The sequence below is a fragment of the Peromyscus maniculatus genome, chromosome 2 (genome assembly GCF_049852395.1).
Source record: "Peromyscus maniculatus bairdii isolate BWxNUB_F1_BW_parent chromosome 2, HU_Pman_BW_mat_3.1, whole genome shotgun sequence".
In the NCBI taxonomy this organism is placed as follows: domain Eukaryota; kingdom Metazoa; phylum Chordata; class Mammalia; order Rodentia; family Cricetidae; genus Peromyscus; species Peromyscus maniculatus.
The window spans coordinates 2,840,923-2,854,292 of record NC_134853.1 but is presented as its reverse complement, the minus strand read 5'-3'; the positions used below and the strand labels follow the sequence as shown (position 1 = coordinate 2,854,292).

Genomic DNA, 13,370 nt, shown 5'->3' with positions numbered 1-13,370 from the left:
GTATGTGGGGCTGTAGAAATTAAGAGCACTGGCTGTCCTTCGAGAGGACCTGGGTTCAATTCCCAGCACCCACATGATGGCTCACGACCGTCCTTAACTTCAGTCCCAGGAAAGCCAATGCTCTTCTAGCCTTGTGCACATGCATACATGCAGGCAAAGCTCCCACACACGAAAAATAAAGGGAAAAATTGAAGTGCGTGTATATAGCACATTTGAAGTGCTTGCATGGACCCCATGGACCTCATGGACCCTGGGGTGTTAACAGAGGCAGCCTCTGTGGGTTTGCCTGTGTGTCATGGACCCCGGGGTGTTAACAGGCAGCCTCTGCGGGTTTGCCTGTGTGTCATGGACCCCGGGGTGTTAACAGAGGCAGCCTCTGTGGGTTTGCCTGTGTGTCATGGACCCCGGGGTGTTAACAGAGGCAGCCTCTGTGGGTTTGCCTGTGTGTCATGGACCCCGGGGTGTTAACAGAGGCAGCCTCTGTGGGTTTGCCTGTGTGTCATGGACCCCGGGGTGTTAACAGAGGCAGCCTCTGCGGGTTTGCCTGTGTGTCATGGCTACTCCCTTTCTTTCAGCTCAGTCTGAAATTGAAGCATCAGTGTCCGCCAGGAACATCAGAAGACTACTAAGTTTCCAGCGCTATCTCAGATCTTCGCGCTTTTTCCGGGGCGCCACTGTTCCTAGTTCTCTAAACATTCTAGATGACGATTATAATGGACAAGCCAAGGTTTGTACAACTTCTTCCAAAAGATTTGAGTTGCTTGTTAAGTTACTGGAACCACCTCCCCAAAATACTGATTTAGGTTCCCTTTTTGCTGTCTGAATTGAGCCAACCTTTCAGATTGGGGGCTGTTTGTTTGTAAGCAGATCTAACAGAACAAAGAAGCTCTGAGAAAAGTAGTGAGCGCATTTGCATTTATTATACCGTTAAGTAATGAGTGGATCAACAGAACAGTCACCTGTAAGCTGGCCGGAGTTTGACTCTGGGAAAAGGAGGAGAGGGCCCAATCTGATGCCTCCGTGCTAGAGATACGGAAGCTGGGCGCTGTACAGCCTAAGAGGCAGAGTTCACCCAAGGGGAGAGGACAAAAGTCCGGGGAGATGCTTCCATCGGCTACATCTTGACTAAAGCCATTGTTTTTAAGAATTATTTCCTTCACTCTTACAAACCTCACAGGAAATTTCTTAGTAAGATTGAAGTGAAATGGGTTTTTTTTAATCAGATGGGATTTTATATAACCTTGAATTTTAACTTATTGGAAATTATTTTTTTAAGTTTTATAGGCCAGGTTTTCTAAAGTTATGTAGATTGGCCTTGAGGTATCTTCTTTGAAGTTATGTTAAAGTTTAAAGAAAAGAACATTTCCCTGCTTGAGAAGTCAGTGGGAGCTGTTGATCCTCTAAAATTTAAACTGTTTGTGAACTCTGCTGTTTCGGTTAGAATGTTAACCTGTGTGGTGTTGTGATTTAAGTCTCCACAAGTGTCACACTGATGTTGCTTGTGGTGGTTTATTCATCGTTGTGTATGTACAGTGAACTTTGGGATACAAAATAAAATATTTACTTTAAAAGCCCACGAAATATAGACTGAGGTAGATTTGTTTACCTAAGTACATGTTATCCCAAAAGTTAATTGGCTGGTTCTATTGGTAATTTGGAATGATATTTAACGATCATCAATAAATACCCCATAGTTCAAGGGTCTTTTTAAAAAGCTGGTGAACAAGCCAAGTGTGGTCCTGCACACCTTTAATCCTAGCGCTGTGAAGCAGAGGGAGACAGATCTGAATTTGAGGTCAGCCTGGTCTACGTACTGAGTTCTAGGACAGCCAGGGTTGTATAGTGAGACCTTGTCTCAAAAGAACAAAACAAAACAAGAAAACTCTGGATGGCAGATAATTGAATCGTGGTGTGGGGCGGGTTCAGTGTGGGGACCCAAGTCCAGAAGTGACTCCTCAGTCACCATCACAGCTTTCTGCTCCAGCCGAGCCAGTTGTTTCTGCCTGTCTCCCAGGCGTAAGGAGGACTGGCCACAACACATACCCGGCGGTTAGCCGGTGCTCAGTGGCCGTTATAACTCTTCGGCAGATTTTTAAAATCTGATTTCAGAATATGCCGCATATGGGCTATATGCTGGTAAATTATTTCCAAATTCTCCAAGTATGTAGATCATAGGAACAGGTTGAAAGACTGACCTGACCTATACATAATTAACTGAAAAACAAAATAATTTGTTTTCAAGTGGAGTTTATTTTTGTAGACGATTTTTGAGCCTGTTGGAAACGTCTTAACTAAAAGGAGAATGAAAGCCAGGTGTGGTGGCACACACCTGCGACCTCAGCACTCAGGAGGCTGAAGCAGGAGAATTGCCATGAGTTGTAGAGGAGCCTGGGCTGCATAAGTGGGACCCTGCCTCAGAACTAGAACATAGCTTTTCCAGGGGTGACAACCACTACAAGAACATGCCTCGCGCAAAGGATCTCCCCATCCCTCTCCAGAAGACAAGAAGGGGAAACAAGAAAAGTCACGTGGTGCAGAGCTCCGGTTCTCACTGTAGGGATGTGCAGTGCCCAGGATGCTGTGAATCTCCGCGGCCTTCAGCCCTGCAAACAGTAGTCCTGTGTGGTGGCCGCTCCTACAGGCAGAAGAGCAAGGCTAAAAGCACCCGATATAAGATGAGTGGGAACCATCCCAGTAAACACATTTGGGATTGAAAAACACAAAACAAAACTAGAAAATAAAATTAACAAAGGCAAATTCCCCTTGGTGTTTCTCAGAGCCAAGAAGCCACTTTTCATTTCCATTAACTTTGTTGTAGACTGTCTGCAGAGAGTGGGTGTTACTGAGATTAAATGACAGGAGAGATGTTTGGTTCTCATTTCAGTGTATGCTGGACAGAGTTGGAAACTGGAATTTTGATATCTTTCTGTTTGATAGACTAACAAATGGTAAGTGAAGCATTGGACTTAACTCGAGTTACTGTGGTCACTGGACGCCTCTGTAGAGGCCTCAGCGTGGTGTGTCCTTGTTTTTATTCACTTAGGCTTATGAACCTAGTGACAGCATTTTGTCCTTGTTAGTGACTTTGCAAAAAGCCAGCAGAAATCATTTCATAATTTTTTGCTTTTATTATTAGTCTCGATAGTAATCAAAAGTCACCTCTATGGTGACTTGGCCAATTGACAATGTTTGCTGCCATTTTTAATAACTCAGACTGAATCCCACAGCAGTCTTGATTTTTTTTCCCCTTTAAATTTCTTCAGCGTGTGACTATTTACAGTGCCACTTTCGGACACAGTATTCCCATGCAGGGTTAGCCCAGAGGCGTGGTGGATCCCTTGGTCCTTTCTTGAGTGTGCTGGTCCTCAGGCTTTTTCCCTTCTGCAGAGGCTCAGCATGTTACCCGAAGCCTCCCTCTGCCACTGCCGCCCCATGCTGGAGAAGGGCCTGTAGCTCAGATTCTGTGGAGAGTAAGAGTGGTTTGGAGAAATTTCTCACAGGTCATTCAACTCTGTCCCCTGCCTCCAGCTTAGCCCTGCTTTATGTGATGTTGGCATTGCCTTTTCTTTTTACTCTCTTTGGGATCCAAAAGTGGATTCTATTTAGAAACCTTTTTTATTTAGAACAAAGTCTTTGGCAGAATTTTTGGTGACACCAGCCAACTTTGCCCCTTTTGTCTAAGGAGACGTTTAATAAAGCTGCACAGAGAAGTCAGTTTTCCCGTCGGCAGGGTGGACTAGAGTTTGTGTCCCTGCTTTACTCCGCAGTCACTTGCCTTCTCTCTAAGAGTGTGTGGATTTATTTCTGGGGTGTGGGAATCAGAGGACGGCTCTGAAGTGGGTCCTCCCTCCTGTGGGTCACTGGGTTCCCACTCGGTTGGTCAGGCTCACACCTTTCCCCGCCGATCCGTCTCGCTGGCCCGCTGCAGTTCACTGAGTGTCCCGCTGTTGCCTCTGAGCAGTAGGAGCAGAGGAAAGGCCTCTGTGTGCCCTGCTTGTCTCTGCCCTGTGGCTAGGAAGCAGGTAAGACTGGTGGGCAGAGTGGTGAAGACCGCGAGGTTTGCTCTGCCAGTCAGGTGCCCTGGCATCCCTGCCTGTCTGTCCGGCTCCATTTCTCTCCACCTCTCTGGAGCCCCGGGGTGGGTAGGTGTCCTGTTGCTCTCTCTCCCTGCCACCCAGGGGTCTGCCTGACTGGAAAGGCAGGTGGCCTTCCTCTGGGCCTGGTGGTTTTTCCTTTCTCTTTCTTTTCTTCTTTTCCTTTTCTCTTCTTTTCTCTTCTTTTCTCTTCTTTTCTCTTCTCTTCTCTTCTCTTCTCTTCTCTTCTCTTCTCTTCTCTTCTCTTCTCTTCTCTCCTCTTTTCTTTCTTTCTTTTCTTTTCTTTATGTCTGTTTTGGATTCCTAAACTATCCCAGGGAACTTTTTAAAAGATTTATTTATTTATTTATTTATTTATTTATTTATTTATTTATTTATTTATTTATTTATTTATTATTTATTTATGTGCACGGTGTTCTGCCTGCATGTGTCCCTTCGGGCCAGAAGAGGGCACCAGATATCATTACGGGTGGCTATGAGCCACCATATGGGTGCTGGGAACTGAACTCATGACCTCTGGAAGAGCAGTCAGTGCTCTTAACCTCTGAGCCATCTCTCCAGCCCTCTTTCTTTCTTTTTTTAATGCAGATGGGGAAATATGAGGTGGCCCACCTCCTTCAATATGTGGGAAATTCTTCCTTCCTAACTCAACACAAGCATGACTTCAGTTATCACAGATGGAGCAATACCAGCCACAACACTTTTAAAGGCCAGCCTTATAAACCGATAGCTCATAGCCCATTTTTCAGCTACTGGGATGCCTGTCATTCATTGACATAGTTGGTTGTTCTTTTCTAAATTTAATTTTAAAAAGTATACAACCTGTTCATCAGAGGCTTAGAGTGAAAGCCAGTGAGCTCAGCCAAGTTCTGCCAGTCCCCATTATTACCCCCTTTCCTTAGACAGCCCCACTTGAACTGGGTTTTTGGAGAATGTGGCTGAAGGACTTGGCCCAACTGAAAACCACCTGTTGTTAGCCACTCACCTTTGCTTTTATAGGAAGCTAACAACAGCCCCTTGGAAACCAGAGATAACCTACTTGAAGAAATGTAATTGAACAAATGGGCAGAAAAAAATTGTTCTTCAGCTTGCATTATATAGTTGTGTAGCATGAACCTTAAAGGGTCTTATTAATAAAATCAAACCCAGAGCCAGGTATTGGGTTAAAGCTGGACGATCAGAGAAGCAGAGCAAACCACACCTTCCTCACCTCGCCAGTTCCTCAGCTGATCCTGTTTCCTCAGACTAGAGCCTCATAGAGACCAGAGCCTCTGATTCCTCATCCAAATGAATCTCAGCTGAACTGTGCTGCTCAAAAGCCTAAAAGCTTAACCAGCCTAGTTCCTGGAACTCACATCTTATATACCTTTCTGCTTTTTGCCATCTCTTCCTGGGATTAAAGGTATGAGTCACCATGCCTAGCTGTTTCCAGTGAGGCTTTAAACTCACAGAAATCCAGATGGATCTCTGCCTCCCAAGTGATAGGATTAAAGATGTGAGTGTGTGTCACCATTTTCTGGCCTCTGTGTCTATCTAGTGGCTGTTCTGTTCTCTGGTCCCAGATAAGTTTATTAGAGTGTACAATATTTTGGGGAACACAATACCACCACATAGTTGCAATGGTTTCCTTTCAGAACAAAAATTCTCTATGATTTGTGTTCACCATATCCAAGTTCACAGTTCCCCTCCTTGCTTATATGATTCAGTGGTGGTTTGTATTTCTTACTCTCGGTGGTAAGGGAGAGGAGAGGAAGGAGCGGGCAGAACCGAGTGGCTTGCCAGGACAGGTGCATCCATCTCCTTATCGGCTCTCAGAGGGGAGGGGAGGTACTGTCAGGCTCTCCTCTGCGGGGATGCGAATCGGGAGATGAGCCATAGCAAGGCCCTGCTGTTGCTCCTGAGGGCCTCTGGTTTGTGGCTGTCACTGTGGCCAGCTTGTATTGCTGCTCAAGCTCTCATAGTCAATTTCTAAACACCAGGGGTCACCACACCTTGGCTGGCCTATATTTTCATTGTGGCAGCTTTACTCTAATAGGGTTTGTTTTCTCTCTCTCTCTCTCTCTCCTCTCTCTCTCTCTCTCTCTCTCTCTCTCTCTCTCTCTCTCTCTCTCTCTCTCACACACACACACACACCCCGTGTTATATTAAAAAGCCCTCTTGTGGACCGCCCCGTGTGTGTGCCACAGCCTCCACGGTGCTCCAGATGTGTTGAAGTGTTTACCTGTACTCATCTGTAGGTTCTGTTGACAGTAGCTTAATGAGTTGTTGGGTGATGCTTTGTTAACCTCCTAAATATTGTAAATTCTTAGTGTGAGGTTTGTTATACCTTTAGCATCTTTTTCAGAAGATACTAGCATCACATATATGTCACTGTTATTCATGATGCAGTAACTTATGAGAGTAAATCCCTTCAAAACAGTTTGAACTGTTAATATAGCACATTTGTCCTGTAGATGGAGTCTACAAAATCCCGAGACATATAACAGAGTATGGGGACCTGGAGAGTTTTGTCAGGGAAGGGAACAAACTCGCATGTCAAGATGGGGAGTCACGCAAGGATGAGCACTGGCGTTGCTTGTGTGGGGATCGGAGAGCCACAGGGATGTGCAGATGTCTGGATGTTTATGCTCCTTTGGACATCACAGGAAAAAGAGAAGGGAAACCATGGATTGATGAGGTCAGATGTATCCAGTGGATCAGGATCTGTCTTTGAGGAGAGACTGATGAATTAGTGTTAAGGAAAGGGAAACTAAAGGCTTGGGGAAAATAAGGGAAAAGATGGGAAATCGCCATGTTAAAGTTTTAAGAAGAATGGCCAAGTCTTAGAAATAGGTGCTTTACAAAGTGACAGGGATTTCCCTAACAAAACAGTGAGATCGCCCGGCAGTGGTGGCCATAGCTTCATCGTGGTAGATTTTGTCATACTGCCTACCCCACCCCCTCCCAGCCCCCACGCCCCACCCCACCCCCCACCAGCTCTCAGAGTTTCTGCTCAAGTAAGGAAAGGCGAGGTTTAGCTCAAAGCTTCTCTTCTGGGAACCTTGAGGAGGTGACTGTCCCTGCCTGGTTGTGTTGCAGTAAAAATAAACAGTTTCCACCTTGGAAGGTTGTGGCCAGATTTGCTGAGAGTCCACTCATTTCTATGACGTGCTTGTAAAGTTGCATTGGCTTGTTCACTATAGGTCAGTTTTCCCATTCTACTGTTGAGTATTATTTGGTAGCTTAAAAAGTTAACCTGAAAATCCTTAAAAGTTTTATCTTTCAGTTCTTTGTGGAAAACTGAAATTTTTCTTAAAGTATATAGCTATCAGAGTAAGGAGCTGCATGCAGACTTTAGTAGAACAGAATGGGCGTGGGTACTGTTTCCGGGGTCATGCGGACTCTGTCTAGGGACATTAGCCTTCTGGCCTTGCATGTCTTACTAACGTGGCCTCTCCTTTCTTTTCTAGGAAATAGTCTAGTAAGTTTAACCTTTCATTTATTTAGTCTTCATGGATTGATTGAGTACTTCCATTTAGATATGGTGAAACTCCGTCGATTTTTAGGTAAGTGATTCTAACCCATTTAACAATAAGAGTATACAAGAATCTGTGTGGCTGTCAGTCAGCCATAACCAACTGTTCAGGATCATACAAGCCTGTAGCTGCACACCATATAGCAACATCTGGGTCAGTGACAGGCAGCATGTGTGACAGGCCATGGATCAGTTGGCCTTGAAGCCACATTCTTTTCTGATGCTCTCTGCTGTGACATGGTATTGAAATGCCTGGTGACTGGCTGAATTGAGGTGAATCTCTTAGAATGTGAACAATCTGAGTGGATAGCCACATGGAAAATGTCTATGGGTCACTCATAATTACCACTTTCAACTCTTGGATGTCCTTCTTGTATAGTAAAAATTTAGTGTTTTTTTTTTTTTTTTTTTCTAATTCAGTTATGATTCAAGAAGATTACCACAGTCAAAATCCTTACCACAATGCGGTCCATGCTGCAGACGTTACTCAGGCCATGCACTGTTACCTAAAGGAACCTAAGGTAAGCGGTGGGAACCAACTTCAGGTGACAGTCACAAGACAGTTTCTTTGGACATATGTTTCCATAAGTTAGTGTGGTTCAGCGCAAATTCAGAAGCTTCTTCTGTAGGAGTAAGATCAAACTTGACTGGCTTTCTAGATGTGGCTGTAAGTGGAAGAACTAGAGAACTGTGCCCAGACATCTGAAAACCCTGGGCTCTGTGAGAGCGTTTGGCATGTGATTGAGTTCCCATGGGCTCTGCTCAGTAGAGATGTAGTTTTGTTTTCAAGTGCCCCCGTGTGAGACTGTTGGAGGTGCTGACGCAGAGCCTGAGGCCTGAAAAAGCATTCTTCCACCTGTTCTGGAGATGCTCAAGCCCACACGATAACAGTACTGTTCTTCTGGTCCCTGGCAGTTCATAGTAAGAGCCTGCCTTTAAGGCAGGAGTGGTGGCTAACACCTGTAAATCCCAGCTCTGGAAAAGCCCAGATAGCAGGATTGCCAGGAGTTTTTCAGGGCAGACTGAACTTTGTAGCAACTTCCTCTCACCGTAGCCTGTCAGGAGCTGGTGAGACTGCTGAGCAGCTTTCCTTAGCGGTGGACATTTAGTGATGTCCTAAGTAATAAGAAAGAAAGAAAGAAAGAAAGGAAGGAAGGAAGGAAGGAAGGAAGGAAGGAAGGAAGGAAGGAAGGAAGGAAGGAAGGAAGGAAGGAAGGAAGGAAGGAGGAAGGAGGAAGGAAGGAAGGAAGGAAGGAAGGAAGGAAGGAAGGAAGGAAGGAAGGAAGGAAGGAAGGAAGGAAGGAAGGAAGGAAGGAAGGAAGGAAGGAAGGAGTGCTGGCCTGCAGTATCAGTTGTGCGTCATGTATCACCTGATGTAGAAAATGTCAGCCTGCTGGGGCAGGATACCGACATCTTACATAAAAATGATGATGGCCCTTGTAGTAGCCGTTACAGAGGAAAATACACATGCTGCCAGCCAACAGCCAAACACCAGAATTTCACTGGAGGAATATCACCTCTTAGTAGTTTTCTGTTTTATTGAAAAGGGCCCTGAAGATAGTTTTACAGATAGATACAGATGAATCTGACTTTCAGATACTTTAAAAGAGTTGTAGTTTCTTATTTCACAAAACTCAGATATTACTAGAATCCATAGCCATTTAGTAACATTTGTCTTCATAAAAATCCCTTCTAGACAGGTGGGGTGGTTCATGCTTGTAAGTACTTGGGAGGCTGAATCCAAAGGATGGAAAGTTCAAGGGTTACGTACATGCACTCTACATATTGTGTTCAGGGCTGGAGTCATAGTGAGCCTCTGCTGTTAACTTGACCCATACCCAGAATCACCTGGTATGAGGGAACCTCAAAACTGAAGATTGTCCAGCTCAGGTCGGCCTGTGCCCATGTCCGTGAAGTATTTTCTTAATTGTTAATTGATACAAGAAGATCCAGCCCAGTGATAGGTGGTGCCATCCCTAGGCAAGTGGGCCTGGGCTGTATGAGAAGTGTACCTGAGCAGACCAGTAAGCAGCATCCCTCCATGGTTTCTGCTTCAAGCTCCCACCCCAAGTTCCTGCTTCGGCTTCCATTGATGGTGAATGTAGCCTGGAGAGTAAGAAGAAATGAACTTTCCTCTCCACACCACATGGGTTAGTGTTTTAGCACAGTAATGGAGATGAAGACTAGGGCAGCTGGGGAGATAGTTCACTGGGTTAAAGTGCTTGCCTCACGAGCCTGAGGGCCTGGGTTTGCATCCCTAGAACCTGTAGGAGTTGGATGCGTAGCATCTGTGCCCTAGCGTGTCTGTAACCCCAGCACTCCTCCAGAGATGGGAGGCAGGAAAGCCCTGGAGCTTGGCAGGACAGCTGTCCTGGCGTGTGTGGGGGAAGAACAGAGACCCGTGTCTCAGATGAGGATGGGTGAGTGAGATCCAACACTTGAGCTTGTCCTTAGACTTCCACAGCATGCCGTAGCAAGTACACACACACATTCACACACGTGAATGTGCACATGCATTTACACACATTTACACACATACCATTGAATTACTTATATTTGTTATAAAGTTCTCTTTCTAGTAAAAGTTTTAAACAGAAACATATTTTTAATCATTTTTCTGCTTTAAATATGCGATTTGCTTTTATATTTCCCCACAGACTTCATTATTATTACTGTGTATTTGGGGGGAGGGGCATGAACATGCCCCGGTTGGAGTGGAGAATGAAAGCCTGACTTTTAGGAGTCGGTTCTTTCCTTCCCAGGATTTCTGGGGATTGAACGAAGGTTCTCAGGCCTAGGGCAAGTGCTCTTACCCACCAGGCTGTCTTCAACCCTCCCACAGAATTTTTAAAAATTCAGTTGTTTGTGTGTGTCATTTTTTTTTTTAACCTGAGATTGTAAAATTATGTGGGGTCATGTAGTAATTTTGCAGTAAATCTGAGATACCACTTTCTTCCAGGAAGGTACTTCACTGTTATTTACCACCTCCTCTTATCATAAGAATGTAGTACTTTACCATGTTGCTTAATGAAAGACATGGCATTCCATTTATAACCCCATGCCCATTCATAAATTCGGTGTTTGTTAGGTATATACTCCCATGCTCATTCATTTGAGTCCCAGGAGAGATGGCTTGCTTTACAGTCCACCTTCTGTTCATCTTTTAGTGCTTTCAGAAGTTTGCTTTGAGGGCTGGGGGTTTAGATCATTTGGTAGAATGCTTCCTTAGCTTGCCAGAAAGGCATAGGTTCAGTCCTACACACGTTATAAAACTGGGCGTGATGGTACCCATGTGTAATCCCAGCATTCTGAAGAGGCGGGCATGAGGATCCGAATCTGTTCAGGGTCACCCTTAGCTACATAGTGAGTTCAAGGCCAGCCTGGGCTATGTGAGGCTTTTGTCTCAAAAAACATTTCGTTGACAACTGGTCAGAGAGCAGAGAAGTACTATGGACTGACTGTTCAACCATAAATAGGACATTTATATCAGATCATATCCCTTCTGTGCAAGACTCGGGAACCATGGAGAAAGGGGGACCTGATAAACTGTAAGAGCCAGAGGTCAGAAAGGGCCTGGGCAAAAGTCTGATGGATATGGCAGGACAAGTCGTGAACTCACAGCAGCCATGTTTGCCTCCACAGGACCTCCACAAGATCAAGTCAGCTTTCTAGGTGGAATCAGGAGAGACAGCTTGCTCTTGGGCAGGGACAGTTTCCTCTAAGGGCTTAACACACTGCAGAGGACGGCTTCCCACCCATGAGTTCTGAGCAGCACAGATTGGACTGGGGTGGATTACTTCTTTAAAAAGAGAACATGGAGTTTGTAGGGGAAGTGAGAGGTGGATCTGGGAGGAGGTAAGGGCAAGAGTTGGGCAAGTATGATCAACTCACATTATATACAGGTATGAAATTCTCAAAGAATTAATAAAATAGGCTTTTTAAGTTTGATTTTTAAACCCTTTGCATATTCTGAAGAAGAAGTCATTTTCTTTACTAACTTTGCCATATTTATTGAGGTCGAGCATGTACTAACTGTATGATACAAAGAGAAATCATCTATGTTCTCTACCTCACAGGGCTGGGGCGGTGATCACTGTCTCACAAACCAGTCCCTGGACAGCAGAATTAAAACACCAACTCCTGAAGGGTTTTCTCTGACCTTCCTACACATGTCAGGGCATGTGTCTCCCCACCCAACCCCAATAATAAATCAAAAATTAAAAGATACTTTGTAGCTTCCTAGATGCAAGCACTCAGTGACATGTGACTGAGATAAACCTCAACACATAGGTAGAAAAAGCTTTCTTCAGGCCTGGGAAGGAAATACCCAAATTTGAATGTAAATTTATTTATAATCTCTTTGAAGTTTTTGTAACGCCCTCATCTCTCTCATGTGTTAGCATTATCAGTGATTTATGCTCAGAAAGTTTTGCTGTTGGATTACAAGGTTGTACAAACTCAAATTATCTTAAAGTAAACCTAAATAAAAATTGGATCAAATGAGTGCTGCTATGGCCGGACTTGTGAAGAAGGGCTGTGGACACAGATGTGTCCTTTGCCAGGTCTAGGGCTGAAGGGGAGAGCAAGGAGCTGGTACAGCGTGGGTCCCTGGAGATGGGCCTTACAGGATGAGAACGGTTTTCCAGAAAGGGCTGCCTCATGAGAGATGGTGGTGATAGACTCAAGGTTTTTATTACTAAAATTTTTCGTCAGCTAATAATAGATTTTTAGCTATGGTTATTTTGTTGGTTAAGTTTGGTGATAATTACTACGACTGAAGTTACATTGCAGTCAATGAAATTCCTTTTCTGGCGTGACTTCACTGTCCTGAATGTGGCCATCCATTGGCAGAATGAAAATACACAACCCTGTTTGTCAGTTGAGAGTCAGTTGCTTCGGAGGAGGAGGAGGAGAAGGAGTTCCTGTCTTAGCTGTTTTTAGCTGCGTGGTGAAAGTGAGGCAGAGTCAGGATAAGCTCTGTCCATCAGGCAGTAGCACCATGCATCACAGTTCTGGCTGCACTGTCCCCTAAGTCACTGCCTGGCAGGCTCTTGATGGCACTAAGGGGCACCTGAAAAATTACCAGGTAGAGGAGGAGACCCACCACCCCCACTGGCTCCTAGTGGTACAGAGTGTATTTCAGGTGTGTTGGTGATTAATTACTATTCTTATTATTAATTAATTATTCTTTTGTTACACTCTAGCTTGCCAATTCTGTAACTCCTTGGGATGTCTTGCTGAGCTTAATTGCAGCTGCTACTCATGATCTGGATCACCCAGGTGTTAATCAGCCTTTCCTTATCAAAACCAACCATTATTTGGCAACTTTATACAAGGTTAGTAGAGTTTCATTGAGAATTAATTTGTTTTGTTTTGTTTAGTATGTGCTTAAAATCCAGCACTGAGGAGAAAGAGACAAGAGGATCCCTTGAGCTCACTAACTGACCAGCCCCACTTAATCCGTGAGGCCCAGGCCAGTGAGAGACCCTCTCAGAAAACTGTGGATGACTCCTGAGGAACGTCATCCAAGGTTGATCACTGGCCTCTACATACGTGCTCATGTGCTCACACCACAAATGCACTCACCCACCCACAAACATACACACACATACACATGAATAAATTAACAGTACTTTAATACTTTGCATTCCATGCTATTTAGTGTTTTAAGGAAATAAAAGTAGTGGAAGCAAATTTCCAATGAACATTAAAGCTTTAACCAAGTTGATATTGCTGACAAGTAGTTTTTTATGTTCAGAAAT

General features: G+C 44.6%; 1 protein-coding gene across 3 annotated transcripts in view; it reads left to right on the top strand.

Annotated features, from left to right (window-relative positions):
• Positions 1 to 13,370, top strand: part of Pde7a (phosphodiesterase 7A) — an 88,583-nt gene that overhangs the window by 68,049 nt on the left and 7,164 nt on the right. For all 3 annotated transcript variants that reach the window (XM_076563664.1, XM_076563663.1, XM_076563665.1), the window contains exons 4-8: positions 576 to 727; positions 2,885 to 2,948; positions 7,544 to 7,639; positions 8,029 to 8,129; positions 12,813 to 12,944. In XM_076563664.1, coding sequence (XP_076419779.1) covers positions 576 to 727; positions 2,885 to 2,948; positions 7,544 to 7,639; positions 8,029 to 8,129; positions 12,813 to 12,944 — 545 coding nt within the window. The remainder of the gene's footprint in view (positions 1 to 575; positions 728 to 2,884; positions 2,949 to 7,543; positions 7,640 to 8,028; positions 8,130 to 12,812; positions 12,945 to 13,370) is intronic.